Source organism: Anomalospiza imberbis, chromosome 16 (genome assembly GCF_031753505.1).
Source record: "Anomalospiza imberbis isolate Cuckoo-Finch-1a 21T00152 chromosome 16, ASM3175350v1, whole genome shotgun sequence".
Taxonomy (NCBI): domain Eukaryota; kingdom Metazoa; phylum Chordata; class Aves; order Passeriformes; family Viduidae; genus Anomalospiza; species Anomalospiza imberbis.
In genome coordinates this window covers 5,521,386-5,537,654 of record NC_089696.1, presented here as the reverse complement: position 1 = coordinate 5,537,654, position 16,269 = coordinate 5,521,386, and the positions used below count along the sequence as shown (strand labels likewise).

At 44.2% G+C, this 16,269-nt stretch overlaps 2 protein-coding genes across 3 annotated transcripts in view; one reads left to right on the top strand and one right to left on the bottom strand.

Moving 5' to 3' along the window:
- Nucleotides 1-254: 254 nt before the first annotated feature.
- TMEM186 (transmembrane protein 186) lies at nt 255-3,790 on the top strand. Its single transcript, XM_068206715.1, has 2 exons — nt 255-263; nt 857-3,790. Exons 1-2 carry the CDS (start codon nt 255-257, stop codon nt 1,592-1,594), a joined length of 747 nt encoding a protein of 248 aa, XP_068062816.1. The 3' UTR covers nt 1,595-3,790.
- The window catches only part of ABAT (4-aminobutyrate aminotransferase), a 49,714-nt gene continuing 36,335 nt past the window's right edge, over nt 2,891-16,269 (bottom strand). For both annotated transcript variants that reach the window (XM_068206713.1, XM_068206714.1), the window contains exons 6-17: nt 14,573-14,622; nt 12,991-13,071; nt 12,785-12,877; nt 12,356-12,418; nt 11,758-11,821; nt 10,983-11,131; nt 9,663-9,800; nt 8,333-8,500; nt 7,461-7,607; nt 6,335-6,446; nt 4,619-5,052; nt 2,891-4,576 (exon numbers count right to left, since the gene is read on the bottom strand). In XM_068206713.1, coding sequence (XP_068062814.1) covers nt 4,931-5,052; nt 6,335-6,446; nt 7,461-7,607; nt 8,333-8,500; nt 9,663-9,800; nt 10,983-11,131; nt 11,758-11,821; nt 12,356-12,418; nt 12,785-12,877; nt 12,991-13,071; nt 14,573-14,622 — 1,187 coding nt within the window. In that variant the 3' untranslated portion in view covers nt 2,891-4,576; nt 4,619-4,930. The remainder of the gene's footprint in view (nt 4,577-4,618; nt 5,053-6,334; nt 6,447-7,460; nt 7,608-8,332; nt 8,501-9,662; nt 9,801-10,982; nt 11,132-11,757; nt 11,822-12,355; nt 12,419-12,784; nt 12,878-12,990; nt 13,072-14,572; nt 14,623-16,269) is intronic.

Below are 16,269 nucleotides of genomic sequence, written 5' to 3'. Positions count from 1 at the left end.
CGGGTCTTTAAGCAGCGTTAAATGAGTTAAGCGTGCCCGCGGCGTGCGGCACACGGTGTGCCATCCGCCCGAATCCCCGCGGGCTCGCAGCCCCGTCCCGCACTCGCCTGGCGCGGGGCCGTGAGGGTGCCGTCCACATCGAACAGGCAGAGCGCGGAGGGCGGCGGCGCCATGGCTGCGGCCGCCGGGGCCGCCCCTCCCGGCGGGCCGCGCGCGGGCCGGGGCGGGCGCAGGCGCGGAGCGGCGGCGGGGCCATGGCGGCGGTGAGGGCCGGGGCTGTGGGGCGGGCTGGTCCCCCTTCCCCTGGAGCCCCTTTCTAGGCTCCTTGCCTTTCCCATCCCTGTCTCCATCCCGTCGCGGGCCGCTCGGTGACGGGTCCTTGCACGGACGCGTGCCCGCGTGTGGCAGCATGGCGGGGGCAGCGCGGAACTTGCCTTCCTGCCTTCGCTCTGCAGTTCTGCGCCTTCCCAGCGTCTGCTCCCTTCTTCGGCTTGATCGCGCTCTGCTCCCCTTTACCCTGCTTAGTTCATTTTTCTTTTCTGTTTCCCCAAATCTGCTGTTTCAGTGGTTATTTAACGAGTCGGCGGTTTGAGCAGCTTTCCCTGGGGTGCTGCTCAGACAGCGAGAGGCAGGGGCTGTGTAAGGGTCGGTCACTGAGCTCACTGATACCAGTTGTATTAGCAAAGTTTTCCAGGGATGCGAGCACAAAAACCACTTTCTATCAGAGCACTGCTTTAAGCTTACAGTGTCCCGGGGGTTGTGCTTTACTGTCTGTAGGCCCCCGAGGGACCAACTGTGAGCTCACTGGGTTTTAAAGAGCACTCAAACGATGACCTGTGGGAATCTTACCTTACAGGCTTGGCTCTGCACAGTTAGGACTAAAGTCTGCACAGCACCAGCTTTTGGGAGATCTCTACAGAAGGAGCTCTGCACAAGGTCGTGGAGAAGGGAAGCTGCTCACCTGCCCTGGATTTTTGGTTCGTCGGAGAGTTTGCAGTCACAAACCCAGCGAGTTCATGGTGTCAGTAATTATCTCGGGAGACCGCGAGAGCCGTCTGTGTGTCTGTCCCACTCGGCCCCTGCTGCAGTGGTCCAGCAGAAGGCTGTGGATGGGAGGACAGAAGAGTTCAAACTGGTCTACAGGTTCCCAGGGATAAAATACTGCAGGGTCCTGTCGAGACTGAAGCTGCTGCAGACTGCCACCTCCATGGTCATGCTGCCTCCCATCTGCTACCTCTACCTCCAGGGCCAGGTGTCTCAGAATATCCTCTTCTATACAACTGGCATGGCTGTCTTTGCTGGGGCAATGTTGTATGGTATGAGCTACTTTTTCAGAAGAGTTATTGGATTCATCTACTTAAGTGAAACTGGACAAACTGTCAGGGTGGCCCACTTGACATTTTGGGGAAGACGTAATGATATTTACTGTCCCATAGAGACAGTGGTGACTTTGGATGAAGTTGGAGATAGCAAGGACGAGCTACTTCAGCAGTTCAAACGGTATAACAGTACAGATACTTTGTATTTTACAATTAAGTATGGCCAGATTGTAGACAGACAGAAATTTACTCAAATATTTGGAGAATTTGTGTGACATAGCAGCTCATTTCCAATGACTTTCCATGTTCCATGTTCACTGTGCTTATTGTTCCATGAGGTTTAAGTAGTTTACCAAACTACACATTCCTGTTCTTTTCCTGTGCAAAGCCTGCTCTAAATGCACCCAGTGTAGAAAGTCACAGTGGTAAGGCACAGCCCACTGGATTAAAAGTCTTGCAGTTTGTATATGGTGTGAGGAGTGTCTGTTCCATGTAGGATTCAGTAATGTCACAGCATTCCAAGCCTGAAATGTCCTTGGAATGTGCCATAAGAGGCCAAATTACTGGGGCTGACCCTGGCTGCTTGTTTCCGTTGGCCTCTTTGGTGGTTATGAAACATGAAAAATATCTTGAAATGAAATGCAGGAGCTGCCAGAGCATCCTCACTTCAAACTCAGTGTTTCTTTTAGCTAATTTCAGGTTGGCTGGGAAGCCTCTGGAAATTAAAGCTGGTCTGGTACATCCATATGATGGGTACTGCTGAATGTCAGAGAGGGACATGCTCACGTGTTAATGCAATTGAGGGAACTGGGAAGGTGTGTGGGCTGTCCTGGCCTCAGGAGGGTCCTCCAGGATGGGAGTGGAATTGGGCAAAACAAGGGTGTGGGCTACAAGAGACACTGGCAGCTCAGCTGGTAAGTTAAAGGCTGGGACAATATTTCAGGAGCGTCTTACAGAAATTGCCATTCTTCATTGGACTGGGAAAAGCAGCACCTGTCTCCATGAAGGACTGTGGTCTTATTCCATGGTACTGGTATGATTTCTCCTTTTCCAAAATCTCGGCAGAAATGAGGAATTTAAACCCAAGAAAGAACCAAACATATCACCTATAACATGTAACACATTTTTTGAATTGTCAGAAGCACCCCTCTTCTAGTTCTAGCTTAATTTGAAACTGGCAAATAAACTGACTCACCAATAATCTGGGGTGTTCTTTCCTTATTTTTTCCTCATGTGAAGTGAAACCTCTGTTTCTTGGCAGATCAGCAAAGGATCACTTAAGTAAAATTGCCATTTAAGTGCACAGGGTAACCCTGAGTTACTATTTCTCATGTTTAACTTTTCCTAATGGGGTTCTGTGAGTTTAAATTTTGGCTGACACTGTGTAGCACCACAATATCAGAAGAAATCCAAATGTTCCTTGGTGTAAACACCATGGTAGCAAAATACAGTGGGCTGTACAGGTATACTGCATTTTTTGGAGGTTTATCTTCATCAGGATGTATTTAATATATGCACTAATGGTTCAGTTTAGGCACGTACTGGCTGTAAAATGAAAAGACCTGGAGAAGTTCAATTATAAATATTTTATTTAAGAATATTGATTACACATGATTGATGTCATTTGTTATGAATCTGTGTACAGTTACTAGTTACACCATGAAGTGTACTTAAGTATTTGTTTAAACATTTATTTGGCACTGTCTACAGTATGCTGTAAACAATATTAACTTCATATGCTTCAGCTGCAGTGCTTTCTATGTATTCTCTAACGATTTCATCAACATGTTGTACACAATTATACAGTTACTGAGTGTCAGTAAAAATTATAAAAACACCTAGAGTAGTCATAATAAAAGTGAAGATGTGGTAAGACTTCAAATTACTGGACCTTTGCTTCTGTAAAAGTACAAGACTTGCTAGAGACATTCACTAAAACTACTGCACTGATATGTTGAACAAACTAATTCCCAAAATGCTGTCAAATCCAGTTCTTGGTTTGACTTTCCTTTTGCTGACAATACACTTACGAGGACAGTGATGACAATGAAGTTTTGTTGAACACCAATTTTTACCAGTCCTTCCCCCAGATTTCTACAACCTCTGTTCAAGAACCTGCTCAGGTTCTGCCCAGCTGGCACAAGAATTCTGCTTTCTGCAGAGGTTTACAGAAATCCCAATGGGTTTAAGCTGGCAGAAGTGACTGTGCTTGAGTTTCCCACTACCAGTACTTTAAAATGGGAAAACCATGATGAACATGTCTCAAAGCAGGTAAGGAACCTTTTCACATTTTGGTAGCTGTATTAAACATGTAAATCTTTTAACTTCTCTGTTTCTTATTATGCACTTAAAAACTGTGGTCAGATCCTGAAAGGGCAACTGTAAAAGTCCATTGTGGTCCCTGTTTTTTGGTGCACAACAAAAAGTTAAACTTAGTAAACAAAATCCAGATGCTCACCGAGAAAAAGAAAGGCACCAGATCTATTTCAAGTCAGCCTTCAGCAAACAGTAAAGAGACATCCAAAACAATTCTCTGAAGAAAAACAAATTAATGAACTGTTGACACATTTTTTGATCCTGTGGCTTTCTAGAAGATCTCTGAAGTATTGATGACTTAGAATATACTGTTAGAACAAAAATAGGATTACTTTGCATTATAAATGTGCAGTCAGGACTAGGCCTTCACTGTAGTGGTGCTGATACCAGATAATGGCATTTCTGCTTTAGTTTTACAAAATATCTCAAGTATTCGTGTAGAAGTTATAATAGATAAATTAATGGCTATTGTGTGTTCTGGGCAAATAGTAAAATAATCTGGAATCATTCTAGACTGCTGGCAGAAGTGGAAGAATGTGCTTTGCATGGTTCTTTAAGCTTTGTCAGATTACATACTTCAGGGTAGAGTTTTCTCTGTACAAGTCTGCTTGTAAGAGAAGTCAAAAGTTTTAAAACCCATCCGTGATGAGGACAAAAGGACAAGGGCTTCAGTGCCACCTGCAGTGCTGTAGGTGTGGCTGAGGGCACCAGTGCCCTGTGAAGCAGTGAGTGCAGGCTGGGCAGAGCTGCCCTGATGCAGCTGGTGTGGCAGATGCCTGTACTCGAGGGAATAAAGCTGGAAATTATTCTGTAAAATACTGTGCTTGGCAGTGGTGGAAAGCAGAGCTTTCCTTGAAACACTGATTTGATTCCAGCTGCCATCAGAGAACGGCGCTCTGTGTGGCAGGCGTGTGGCTCTCAGTGTTTGGCCACACTTGCTGCTTCTGGATGCAAATCTACCAGGGTCACCAGTGGAAACAGACTGTTCCAGGTCCTGCTCAGACAGTGCAGAGTCAGGGACATGGCTGTAGGGAGGACTCTGCAGTTAACATGGCCCAGGCCAGAAGAGGGAGGTTCTGGGGATGCACAGTGAGGGACAGCTGCATGTACCTGCTGGTGACCAGTGCCAATGCTCTGCCTGGGGCGCGTGTGCATGGAGCAGCTTGCCTTGGGCAGGATTACAGACTGAACACAAACCTCAGTTTATGACTTTACACTTATCTTGTAAGTAGAGAAGACATGAATTAATGCAAACTAATTTCATAATCAGCTGTTCAGTGCAAGGGAGCTGCTTTTTACTTGAAGTTTGCTAAGATGTCACTGAAAATGTTCAGGAAGAGGTGTGCGTGGTGGTCCTTGAAGATCAGCGTGGGACGAAAACGGATGGATCTGTCTCCACAGCCTCCCAGGACAACACCTGAAATGAGAACACAATAGATCCTCTAGTCATTTCCATCTTTGCCAAATAGCCAGAAAAATTCAGGTCTCTCGGTGGGGATACCCTCACTGTGGAGGGCCAACAGAAGCTCCCCAAATCCTGCTAGCCACACCATGATGCAGCACATTGTGGTGTGAATGGCCTCAAGCTTCACAGCAGCTTAGAAGAACACTGTGCGTGCCTGGAGCTGTTCTATAAAACACTTGGAGTATTGGGACTAATCCTGACAGCGATGGAAAGAATCCATCCAGCACAGAGCTCAAACAGCATCTGAGATTTCAGAGCTGCAGTACTCTCCTGGTGAAGTGTCTTGGTGCCACAACAAGACACAGGCTGTTTCTTTGCATTGGTTTTTAAACTAATTTGTTTTTTTGTGACAAAAAGTTAAAATGTCTCAGTGCCTGCAAACCTCTCCCTGCAGTGCTTTAAATGCACTTTTTAGCCCAAAATAAATTCTTCTAAATGTTTGAATGAGAATCCATATTATTAAGCTGATCTTACCCTGCCTCAAAGTAGAACCAAGGTTTACCATGAAACAAACCACTTGTCTTCTCTCCCTGCTGGCTTAGTTTCCAAGAACAAAAAATGGTGTCTTTTACACTATAAAAGTTTGGCTTCACCACAGTTTAGATGCACCCTACCTGCTTCTTTCAAGAGATAGGAGTAACAGCAAAAAAAGACAGTAGCAAATATAGGGCCCACACAGTTAAAGACAAGGTTAGGTGTGGATCCCAAGGTTCTCCTGGATACCTGGGCCTGTCTGCAGCTGTTAACAGTTCTGTGGGAAAACGGATATCACTGTAGATCTGTGCCCATTTTGGGCACTTGTATTTAATCATTAGGTATTCCTAGGTATAGGAACTATGTATTTATAAAACTCATAGTTCTTCTCCCTGTGTTTTCCTGAGTGACATTAACTTTCCTGTTTCTAAAAGTAAGCCATGTCCATGGGCACCTAAAGTCACTGCAGAGGACTCTGAACCTGATGTCACAAAAACTCATCCCCTACACAGATCTCTTCCAGTAACCTCAGACCTGCAGAGACTGGTAAATGTACACACCATGCAACAGACTGCTCTGAGGTCTCTTACAACAAGTATTTCCAGAAAAGTCCTAATCCAACTTTGTCATTTCACTACTGTCCTCTGATACTGAAATACTCATGCACGATATGAAAAGGAAAATGTGAAGCATTACCTCCACAAGTGAATGCTACTGTTTGTCACATGAAGCTCATCCACACACACACAAAGTTCCTTACCTTTGTTTCTGGCTATGGTAATTAACTTGTTTCTAGTTGCATCATTTGGAGTGTCAAACGAACAGAATGTTCCTCTTCCTCTCACTCTGCTGATGAGATGGGGGTAACGAGCCTGCAGAGAGAGGAGAGGCAAGCACATGGCAGGTGCTGCAACAGAGGGCACCTGGTGGCAAGGCTGGCTCTGCCAGGTGGAAGCCCTGCTGCCTCCTCGCTCCGCTGGAGTGGAGCGTGGCTCACATGGCCTCGTGCTCTGCTCAGCCTGCAGAGCCCCACACAAAGGGAGGGAGAATGAATCTGACCCGTGAGCTGGGTCAAGTAAAATATTCTTTGGAACGAGCATAACACACCTTATTTACCTCTACAGTGAACTCCAGGAAAAACTGAGCATAAACCATCTGCACTGGGGCTAGAAACTAGCTCATTCTTACCCTGCACTGAGACCCTTGCCAGTAGTATCTGCATCACTTATTCTCAATCACAGTCCTCATCTTTTGGAAGAGCAACCTTTTGGATAGGACCAGTTGTATTCTGGCTCTCCAAAGTATGAGATTATAGTATTCTCTCTTCTCTTGCCTGCTATGTGTTAAAGGTGTGGAGAGAGCAGAGACTGTGTTTGGGATTATTCTGCGCAAAATGCCTTTGGGAGGTGAGCACCTGCAAGCCTATCTTTAAATGCCTGTCAGTAGAGCTCCACAGTATAAGCTGTAAGGAATTTCCCTTAAACAAGGGAGGGGAAAATACAATTTTCTTATTTCAACAGCCCAGCAGAATTGGAACAAAATATGAAAGGACCTTCCTTTGAAAAGAACTTCAGGACAAGGAAATACCAATGGCTTACGGTAATAAAGCCTTCTAGCAAAGTAATTTAATTAGCTGCAGTACATATCTTCGGATATTTTGGGGATCCCCCTTTATATTGGTTTAAGCTATATAAACCCAGCATTTTTAAGTCAGTAAAAAAAAGTTTACTTCAATTCCAAATGGGACACAGTTATTCAGGCCTGTGTTGAAGTTACTACAATGGTCTAGACCCCAGCTCTAGCTCCTCAGCCCAAGTGTTTAAACTGGATGAGGTCAGATCCTACTTCAGCACCAATTTCTCCTTTTTATCCTTCCAGATGTTTACCTGCAAATCCAGCAGCCCAGTCAGTAGTGCTTTCCCAGCGTGGGTTGCATTGTTTAGAAGGTCTTCTGTTTTAATAACCTTAATAACTTCAGCAAGCATAAGGTTCTTGGATGGATCTCCAAGCCAGGTGTTAAAAATCCGGTAGGGCTTGGGAAAGAGTGCAAAAAGAGTTGTGGAACATGTTATCAGGCAAATCACTATAAATTAAGAAAAGCAAAGCATCACACTAGCAGTGCAAACATGTGGTGTATGAAAAGGCATGCACTAATCTCACCAACCCCCCTTTTTTATGTTGTAAAGCAAAATCCCATTGCTGAGCTGAAACACAGGGTGATTACTTCATGCTTCTCATTTAGTGCACTCTGCCTTGCTACTCTGATGTCTCATAGAAACACAGCTACAGATGACAGGAAATCAGCAACATCTATACAGGCTTTACATCAAGCTTTATGTTCTTCCCCTTATTTGACTTTTCATTTATTACATCTAAAATGTCATTAGTGCAAAGAAGAATTTTTGCTGACAGATTCTGTAATGCTGACATACAAGCTCCGAAATTCCCAAGTTGCCCTACAGGAGAAGGTGTCAGTTTGTGGTTTGATTTTGTACTGAAGGTTTATTCCATTAGGCTTAACCCGATTCTCCTCTCCCCCCTGCCAGCTTTATGACCTTGGTGACTGACAACTACTGGAATAAAAGTGAAGAGGTGATGACAACTGTTGTGTGAGCACACAGGAAGTTTCTGTAAAACAGCAACCCCATCCAGCTGAACCTGCTCTGCTGGAGAAGCCTTGTCCCTTCCACAGATGTTACAGACACTCCTCAGGGGGTCACCAACTAACACAGAGTCCAAGTTTCATCAAAAATCTTACAGCGTTTGGCCTGAACTCCTCTTTGTGGAAAAACCCTCCTGTCATCATCTTCTTACTGAATGTTACCACATCAGCTGGGTCATCCAGGCCCCAGTGCTCGTGTGCCCAGAATTTTCCTGTGCAGCCGCCTCCCGTCTGCACCTCGTCCACCAGGAAAGCACAGCCATGCTGCAGAGACACACAAGAGGAGCAGGGAATGTGAGCCCTCCTTCCCAAACCAGAAACACCTCCCTCAGTGAACACAAGCCAATCACAGGCTACACCCCTCCTTCCTCTCCCTGCACCGCCCCAACCTCCCCTCCTCAACCCCTCCACCAGTGCCACTCATGTGTCAGATTTCACAATTAATAATTCAGCTCTTTTTTCAGGAAGGCACTAGAAACTTGTTTTCTACCCATACTCATCAAGTACATGTTTTTATATAGTCTTGAGCATTTCTAGAGGACACCTGAAAATATCTGGGAGGAGCAGAGGTGGCATTTTCAAAGCCCCTGAGGGAAGCAGAGTGTCATTTCCAGGGGCTTTGTTTGTTAGAAATATGAAGTCTCTGCCCCCAGTCAGAGTCGGACATTATGTGGCACAGAGGCAGTACCAGCAGCATGAGCTGGTCATTTTAGGGGGCATGAAAAGCTGCCTTTCAGACAACTCTGCTGAAAGAGCTACTTGTGAGCTGGCACTGTGGGGTTTTTATGTGAAGGACTATTTTGTCCAAACTTTGTGACAAGGAGAGCAAGCTATATCATAATTCTGTGTTTAAAAGCAATGGGTAAGTACTTTGGCAGCATCTCTTCAGCACACAAATGGTTTTTTTGAGGGTGAAAAAAAGCATGGAGTAAGTATTACTGAGGGTCATAGCTTCTAAATAGGTAACTTTATATTTCAAGTACCAAGACATCTGTCCTTTTCATTGTTTTATTGGAACATCAGCACTATGGCTGGACTCAAGTTGTGTTTCAGCTTTTTTTTTTTGCAATTAAAAACGTCATTAAAATTTCACACTTTTCACAACCTGCTTCAGAAGCAGAACCTCCTCAACCAACAAGCATGATCATTTAAAGAACACACCTGCAAAATTCATAGCTAATGAATCAGAGTAATTTCTCTCTCACTTAGAAATTAGAAGATTATTTATTGGACTAAGAATTAGGTGTGAATCAAATGGAAGAGAGCAGGGATTGCTGGTATGTGGTACATAACTACCCTGACTGCTGCTAAGGAGGCCTGTGAAACCCTCCAAGAGCCTGGGGCAGGGCAAAGCCTCTGGAGACACCCACAATGTGTGGGTGCATGTTTTAGCTACCCCTGAGTGCCCAGAGAAATGTTTTATTACCTTTCTGGCAATATCTCGCAGCTTTCTGAAGAAGTCATCTGAAGCATGATTGTCCCCACCCTCTGACTGTATGGGTTCCACAATGATTCCAGCCACAATCTTCTTCTTTTTCCTGTACTTTACAATCAGGTCCTCCACCTGTAAAACAAACACTTGTGGTACATCCTCCTTCCAGAACATTTGCACATTTCCTCCCAGCTAGATGAAATCTCATCAGAACTTCAACTTTGCATGGAAATTCCTGGCTATAAAGGTACCAGGAGGCACAGAGGATTAACAAGTGGTTCCTCCAGCATTTACCACTGCCTTGCTGTTCCTGAATGGGTTTAAATCACACTGTAACTAGCTGCACATTTATCTACAGTGTTGTGAAAGCTCTAGCCAGGTTCAGCTGGCAGTGTGCTGAGCACCACTGCAGCTCACTGTGCCACTGCTGTCATTGCACCTAAGTGATATGGAAGGGGATAGATTTTGTGTCAGAAACCAAAACTCTGCTAATGTATTAGGAAAGGTAATCTGGAAAACTCACTTTTTCCAGTCACCCACTTCAGATATATTAAAATTAATTAGATGAAATAGTGCAAAAATCCTGTTGTTGTAAGGAGCTGACAGATAATTCTCATTAACCTCCTAGTGCCAGTTGCTGCAATTAATGGTGTGTTTGTGATTGAAATCCCTCTCCCAGCCTTCAGGGCCACAGCCCCTGCAGGCTGTGCAAGGCAATGGTTTCCAAAGGGGGCCAGTGAGCCGAGCACAGACTTGCTAAGAAACTGTTTGGCTTTTTGGTTTGTTTTTAAAATAATGGTGTCCAGCATTGCACTTCTCCCACCAAAGCTACCCTGGAGCAGCCCCAGGGAAACACAGCATTTGCTGTGCTGTGTTCTCTGAAGTGAGGCAGGTTTGGCTAAGTGGACTCGCAGGTTCATCTCTGCACAATCAGAGCTTTATGCCAGAAGCTGCCATGGAGAAGCTGGAAAGGCTGACATACTCTTAGAGGTTCTCTCTGCAGAGAGGGTTATCCACAGTTATCCACACTGTGCTCTCTCTCAGCCCATGGCCCTTTGGCAGGAGCTGGCAGACGAGTTCACTGTGATACAACCAAGTTCAGAGGGTGAAATTTCACTTTGGTATCACTCATGCAGCCCTGAATTCCCAGTGAGCTGGCAGGGAGACAGGTCTGACTGTAAACAGTGAATGCTGGTCCAATCACAGGCTGTTCCAATCCCTGAAAACATTCTTTTAGTGAAAAGCACTAATCCTACCAACACTATTCATTATTTCAAATCAAAAACAACAGAAAGCTGCCAGGGAATTTTTTACCTCCTCTAAACAACGGGCTTCTTCCTGTTGATTCTCTTTCACAAAGTCTTCCAGGGGATACTTTAGCCTTGGAAATGGAGCAATAGGCCAGTCCAGTGAGGGAATGTCCAGTTTGTGAATTGCTTTAGAGTGAGTTGTAGCTAAGCAACCTAAACCCAGAGAGGGAAAAATTAAAATAATACCCATCTAGGACCAATACAAGAAGAAAAGCCACCAAGAGGTGAAAAATGGCCTGACTGTAGAATTCTCTTAACTGCTCTGTGTTTTTACTGTCTTCTGAACTACTGGGTAATTGGATTTAGTCAGGCTTAAATGGATTGCTCTAGATCTTAAGCATCAGTTTCCACATGCAGTGTTCCAGAAGAGCAGGAGAGCCTCTGTCAGTCTGAACAGGTTGCTCAGACAAGGTGGATTTCATCCCTCCAAACACACAAAGCTCACAGTTACAGCACTCTCAGGCAACATGCTTAGAACAAGGCTGAGCTGATATAAACCAGTAAAAGTGAGTGACAGCATGTTTGTGGTGATTTTACCCCAAGAGTTAGATTTTCATGAATACAGACAGGAAACTGCAGATTAAGAGTGAAAATAAGAGCCTGTCTGAAAATAATTTTTCAAAAAACACAAAATCAATTCCTACTGCCACTCAAACATTCCAGTGCTGGTGGGGCTTCCAAGGCAAGCCTTAATGAACCCACAGCTTCTCCACTGGTACTGTGTGTGTAAGGACAAGCACAGTGAGCTGAGGGGTGAGGGGGGACAAGGGACAGCTTACCCAGGGTCCTGCCGTGGAAGCCGCCCATGAAGGAGAGCATGGCATAGTCAGGGCAGCCAGGGGGCTGCAAGCAGAGCACACAGTGGGGTCAGCCAGGGGCAAACATCCCCCCCACTGCCCCCTGAGCTCCTCTTCCAGCAGACACCACAAATTGTTACAGCCCCCCTTCAGCAAGTGCACTGGTCACCCCTAACCCTGCCCCAGCTCCCAAACCCTGGTGTTTACACGGATGAATCCCTGGTGTGGGTGTTGTGCCCTGACATCATGCACAGGTGAGCCCAGACCAGGCTGAGCCTTCAGCACAGTTTTTTTTGAACACAAATTAGGAGCACATGTTTATGGGGTGGCTGTGCCTGGGGGTAGCCTTGGGGCACTGGGGGCTCAGTGAGGAGAGGCTGGGGCTCCGCTGTGCTGCACCCCCATGCGTTCCTGATGACTCCCTGATAGTTGTTGGGAGTACTCTGTGTTTCACCATTTCCTAAATGTACAAAGCCCAGATTCCACTTCATGTGTAGCAAACCAAACTTTTCCTCCCAATCTTCCCTTCCAAGCCCAAATCAGTGGTACATCTGTAGGTGTGGTAAAGAACAAATGTTACCTGGTTAATCATGCAAGATTCCAGTTCTTCTTTTGTGACATTATTATGGCCCCTCTCCTTGTTCTGCAAAAAACCCAAACAACCCAACATGAGTGTTCCTGTAGTTGTAACCAATGCATTTATGGCTGAACCACAAACCAGGAACGCTGGTAGTCAGGACTGGAGTCAAGGAATACCCTGTCTGTGGCTTTCACATACTGATTACAACCTGCATTTTCTTTATTTCCTTTACTTTGTAACTTCTAAAGTTGTGTCAATATAAAGTAAAAGCTTAGACAAAGAGGTTTTAATAAAGATTTTATACTAGATTGAATATAAACATCATGAGCAAGACAACCTCCAAGCCTCACTTTGTTTTGCAATAACAATTCTGAGTAAGTACTCATTTCTACATCTAAATCTACAAAAATACCTTAATGATTTACTTACTCTGTACCACATGAATATTGCTTTAAAGGCATTTTCGTTAGAGCAGGATCCACAAGACATGGTCATCACCTGTGACAAACCCTTAGGAGCCACCTGTCAGCAAAGACAGAAAATTACTCTTGAAATACTGAACACAAGTATAGTGCAAAATGATACTAACAGTGGTGATAATAATAGTGATCAGTCTACAGGTATCTCAAACTTACTGATAGCAAAGACTCCTTCAGTTTTTCTGTAAAGTTTTCTGGAGGTAAAATCCCTAGGGCAGGTCTGTTGATAAAAGTGCTCTAAAAAGACAAAGGAAGAGGAATTATTAGGTCTTACTATCACATGGAAAAAATGTTTATATCAAAGCAGTTCCATTTTATTCTAATTATAAATACCAGGCAGAAATTTGTATCATGGCACAAGTAGTTTTAAGGTAGAGATTACTATTCCTGCCTTAGCATATTTTTTTCTGTCTAATCCTTACTACTTTAATTCTTGCAGGACACCTTAGGAAAGATGCATGCACACTGACATTTCCTCTTCAATTTTTGCCATTTTAGCTGCTCAATCTTCATTTTCCTTATACACAGGAAATATGCTTTAAAATCTTTATTACTTGCTTTCAGTTTGAGTAGCTGAATTCAGTTAGGATATCAGCATTTTCATCCTTACTGAGCTTCAAGACAGACCATTTTGGAACACTGGGAAGGTGGAGCCAGGCTCCAGGCTCTTCAATGGATGATGAGAAGCCATGGGCATGAATCAAACCATGAGAAGTACTGATTTGGGTATAAGGAAAAGGTTTTGTAGGAAGAGAACTGTGATGTAGTGAAAAGGGCTGCTCTTTGGAGGTCTTCAAGGTCCCAGATAAAACCCTGAGCACCCTGCTCTCATCTCACAGCCACCCATCTTGGAGCAGGAGGCTGGCCAAGAGACCACCTGAGGTCCCTTCCAGTGTCAGTGGTGCAGTGCACAGGCCACATCAGGATTCACACCTTTGGGAAAGGTAATTTTGGTGTCAGGGAACAGCAGCCGGCATCCCACACAGGGGTTTCTAAGGAGCAGCTCTGGAAAAAGCCCTTCAGCCTCCCCAGTGCACTAATGGAGATGAATGTCACATTTATGCAATTAATTTAAATTGTGTCATGGATTAAAATGGATTCATTGCTGTTCTTGGTCTTTGTGGGTAATCTTATTTGATTCATACCGTGCTACTTTTTATTTTAAATTAAATTTTCTCAGAGAAGGACAAGCTCAATAAATTTGCCAACTGCCAAGCAGCTTTATTTGCCCTTTTCTTTTGTTTGTTGTTTTTCTTGTTGGACAAGTAATGACTGAAATTAAAGGTTGCGCATTGATAAGTTAAGTCTCAATGGGTCTCCAGAGAGGACACACAGCCTCCCCCGAAACACTCATATTTTCAGTGCAGCTCAAGCTTGCACATTTAGCAGCATCCTTCAGTCCTTCTCAACACAAATATTCATTCAAAAAATCTTCAGAAAACATTATTAAAATGGTAAATTTGAGACAGTACATTTGAACTATGATTTAAATGTGGCTGCAAATATATCAAAGGCTTGCAACACCCAAATGTTTAGTATATGTAAAACTTCCTGGAGGTTTTGGTGTCTTCTTAAACACTACAAAGCTCTTTTCATCTAGTGAGAAGTAAAGCAAGCAGATCCTATCGTACATTAAATTGAATCATTAGCATTCACTATCAGTCTAAGAAAAACAGAGAAAGCCCACAACAAGGAGAGAGAGAACTCCTTCACATCCTCCATGTTCTAATTCACTTACCAGGTTCTGTGGCTGCTGTAAAAGCTTGATCAGAGAGGGATGGCTGTAACCTAATTAAAAAGAACAAAGAAAGAAAGAAAGCAGTTATTTTTTATCTGGTTTCAATGAAGTAATGTAAAGCATAATCTAGAGAATAACCATAACTTCATGCTTGATTGCTTATGTGCAACCTGTATATTTTTAACTACTAAAAATGGAATTATTTTAAAGTAGGACAAACTTCTGGGCTCTTTGTCCCACAGCAGCCTGTCTGGGTGCAGGGCACAGCACTGCTGTTGGGAGCTCTGGCACACCCATTTCCTTACTTTGAGAAAGTTTTGCTTGAAAAAAGATGCAACAGTTTATCCTTCTTACTAAGAAACTAAGCTTCAGTTTTAACACAATGAAGGTGCTTAATTTATACCCATTGATACTCTACAGGATAACTTGCTTCTTACAAGCAAAACCAATTTATCTGCTGTTAAGAAAAATAATCTTTGAAGGAGGCCAGGAATTTCATTTTAAGCCTGATCTCTAATGTATGAAATACCACCATCAGAGATTAACATCATCTTTTAAATTTCCTTGTAGAAACAGTTGGAAACCTCATCTTCCCTACTGCTCAAGAAGTTAGACCATGGTAATTTTGTTACAAAAGCTTATTGTGCTTCTGCATCCCCATTCCAGTGGAATGACAACAGCCCTGATTAATCTGTTTAAGCAATGGAGCATTAGGAGACGGTGTTAACAAAACAATTATAAATTCAGTTTGGAATATTTTAGCTGTAAAAAAGAGAATATCCATATTGTTTTAGCAGTATGTCATGCTGATAAATCTGTTACAATTATTATGAAGAAAATAATAGTAGCTATTTGGGACACAGAACAAGTAAATCTGCATGGCATCTGCTGTCATGGGAAGAGCTGTTGTTCAGCTAGAGGGAATGACACATTGAGAGCTGTGTCCTTGAGAACTGCACCTGTGGCTGCCACTGAGAGCCCCTCTGAGAGTAAATAAAGTGTTTTGGACATCTCCAAAGCACAGCTACTATTGTTTAGGAAGCTCGAGGATCAGCTCTGGTGTTGCCTGTAATCCTGTTGCTGGTGTTACATACGTGCATGCCATGGTATCAGAGATACCATTCTCTTACATAACACAGACCTCTGTTAGCCCTGATTTACCCTTTTGCACCCACACAGAATCTCTCTCCCGTTCTCTTCACTTCAGGCCAAGGGGTCTGGTCTTCCTCCTAACACTCCCTCATCCTTGTGCCTCCTCAGAGGGGCCCCAGTGAGGAAGAGAGGATCCTGAAAGCCCAGCTGCTGTGACTGGGTCAGGCTGTGTGACAGAAGCTGAGCTGGCATGTGGGTTCACAGTCAGGAACTAACACCAGGAAGAAGTAAAAGCTTGAATAACCATTATGTAACTGTGGTAGACAAGTCAAACAGCTCCAGGCTGGCGTGGCAAACAGGCACTAACTCTTTGCAGTGCCATGACCAGCACAAGGGTTTGCAGTGTTACACATCTGCTCTCAGAGCTGGCTCTAAGGAAGGGCACCTGCTCCATCACTCTTGCTGGTTGTCTGGATCAGCGTGACAGGGACGTACATGTCCTCCAGGCTCATGAATGTGCCTGTCTGCCAAAGGAAAAACAACTAGAGCCTGCTAAAATAATGAGATGGAGAAAGCCCAAAGAATCCTTTCAACTGAGCAGCAGG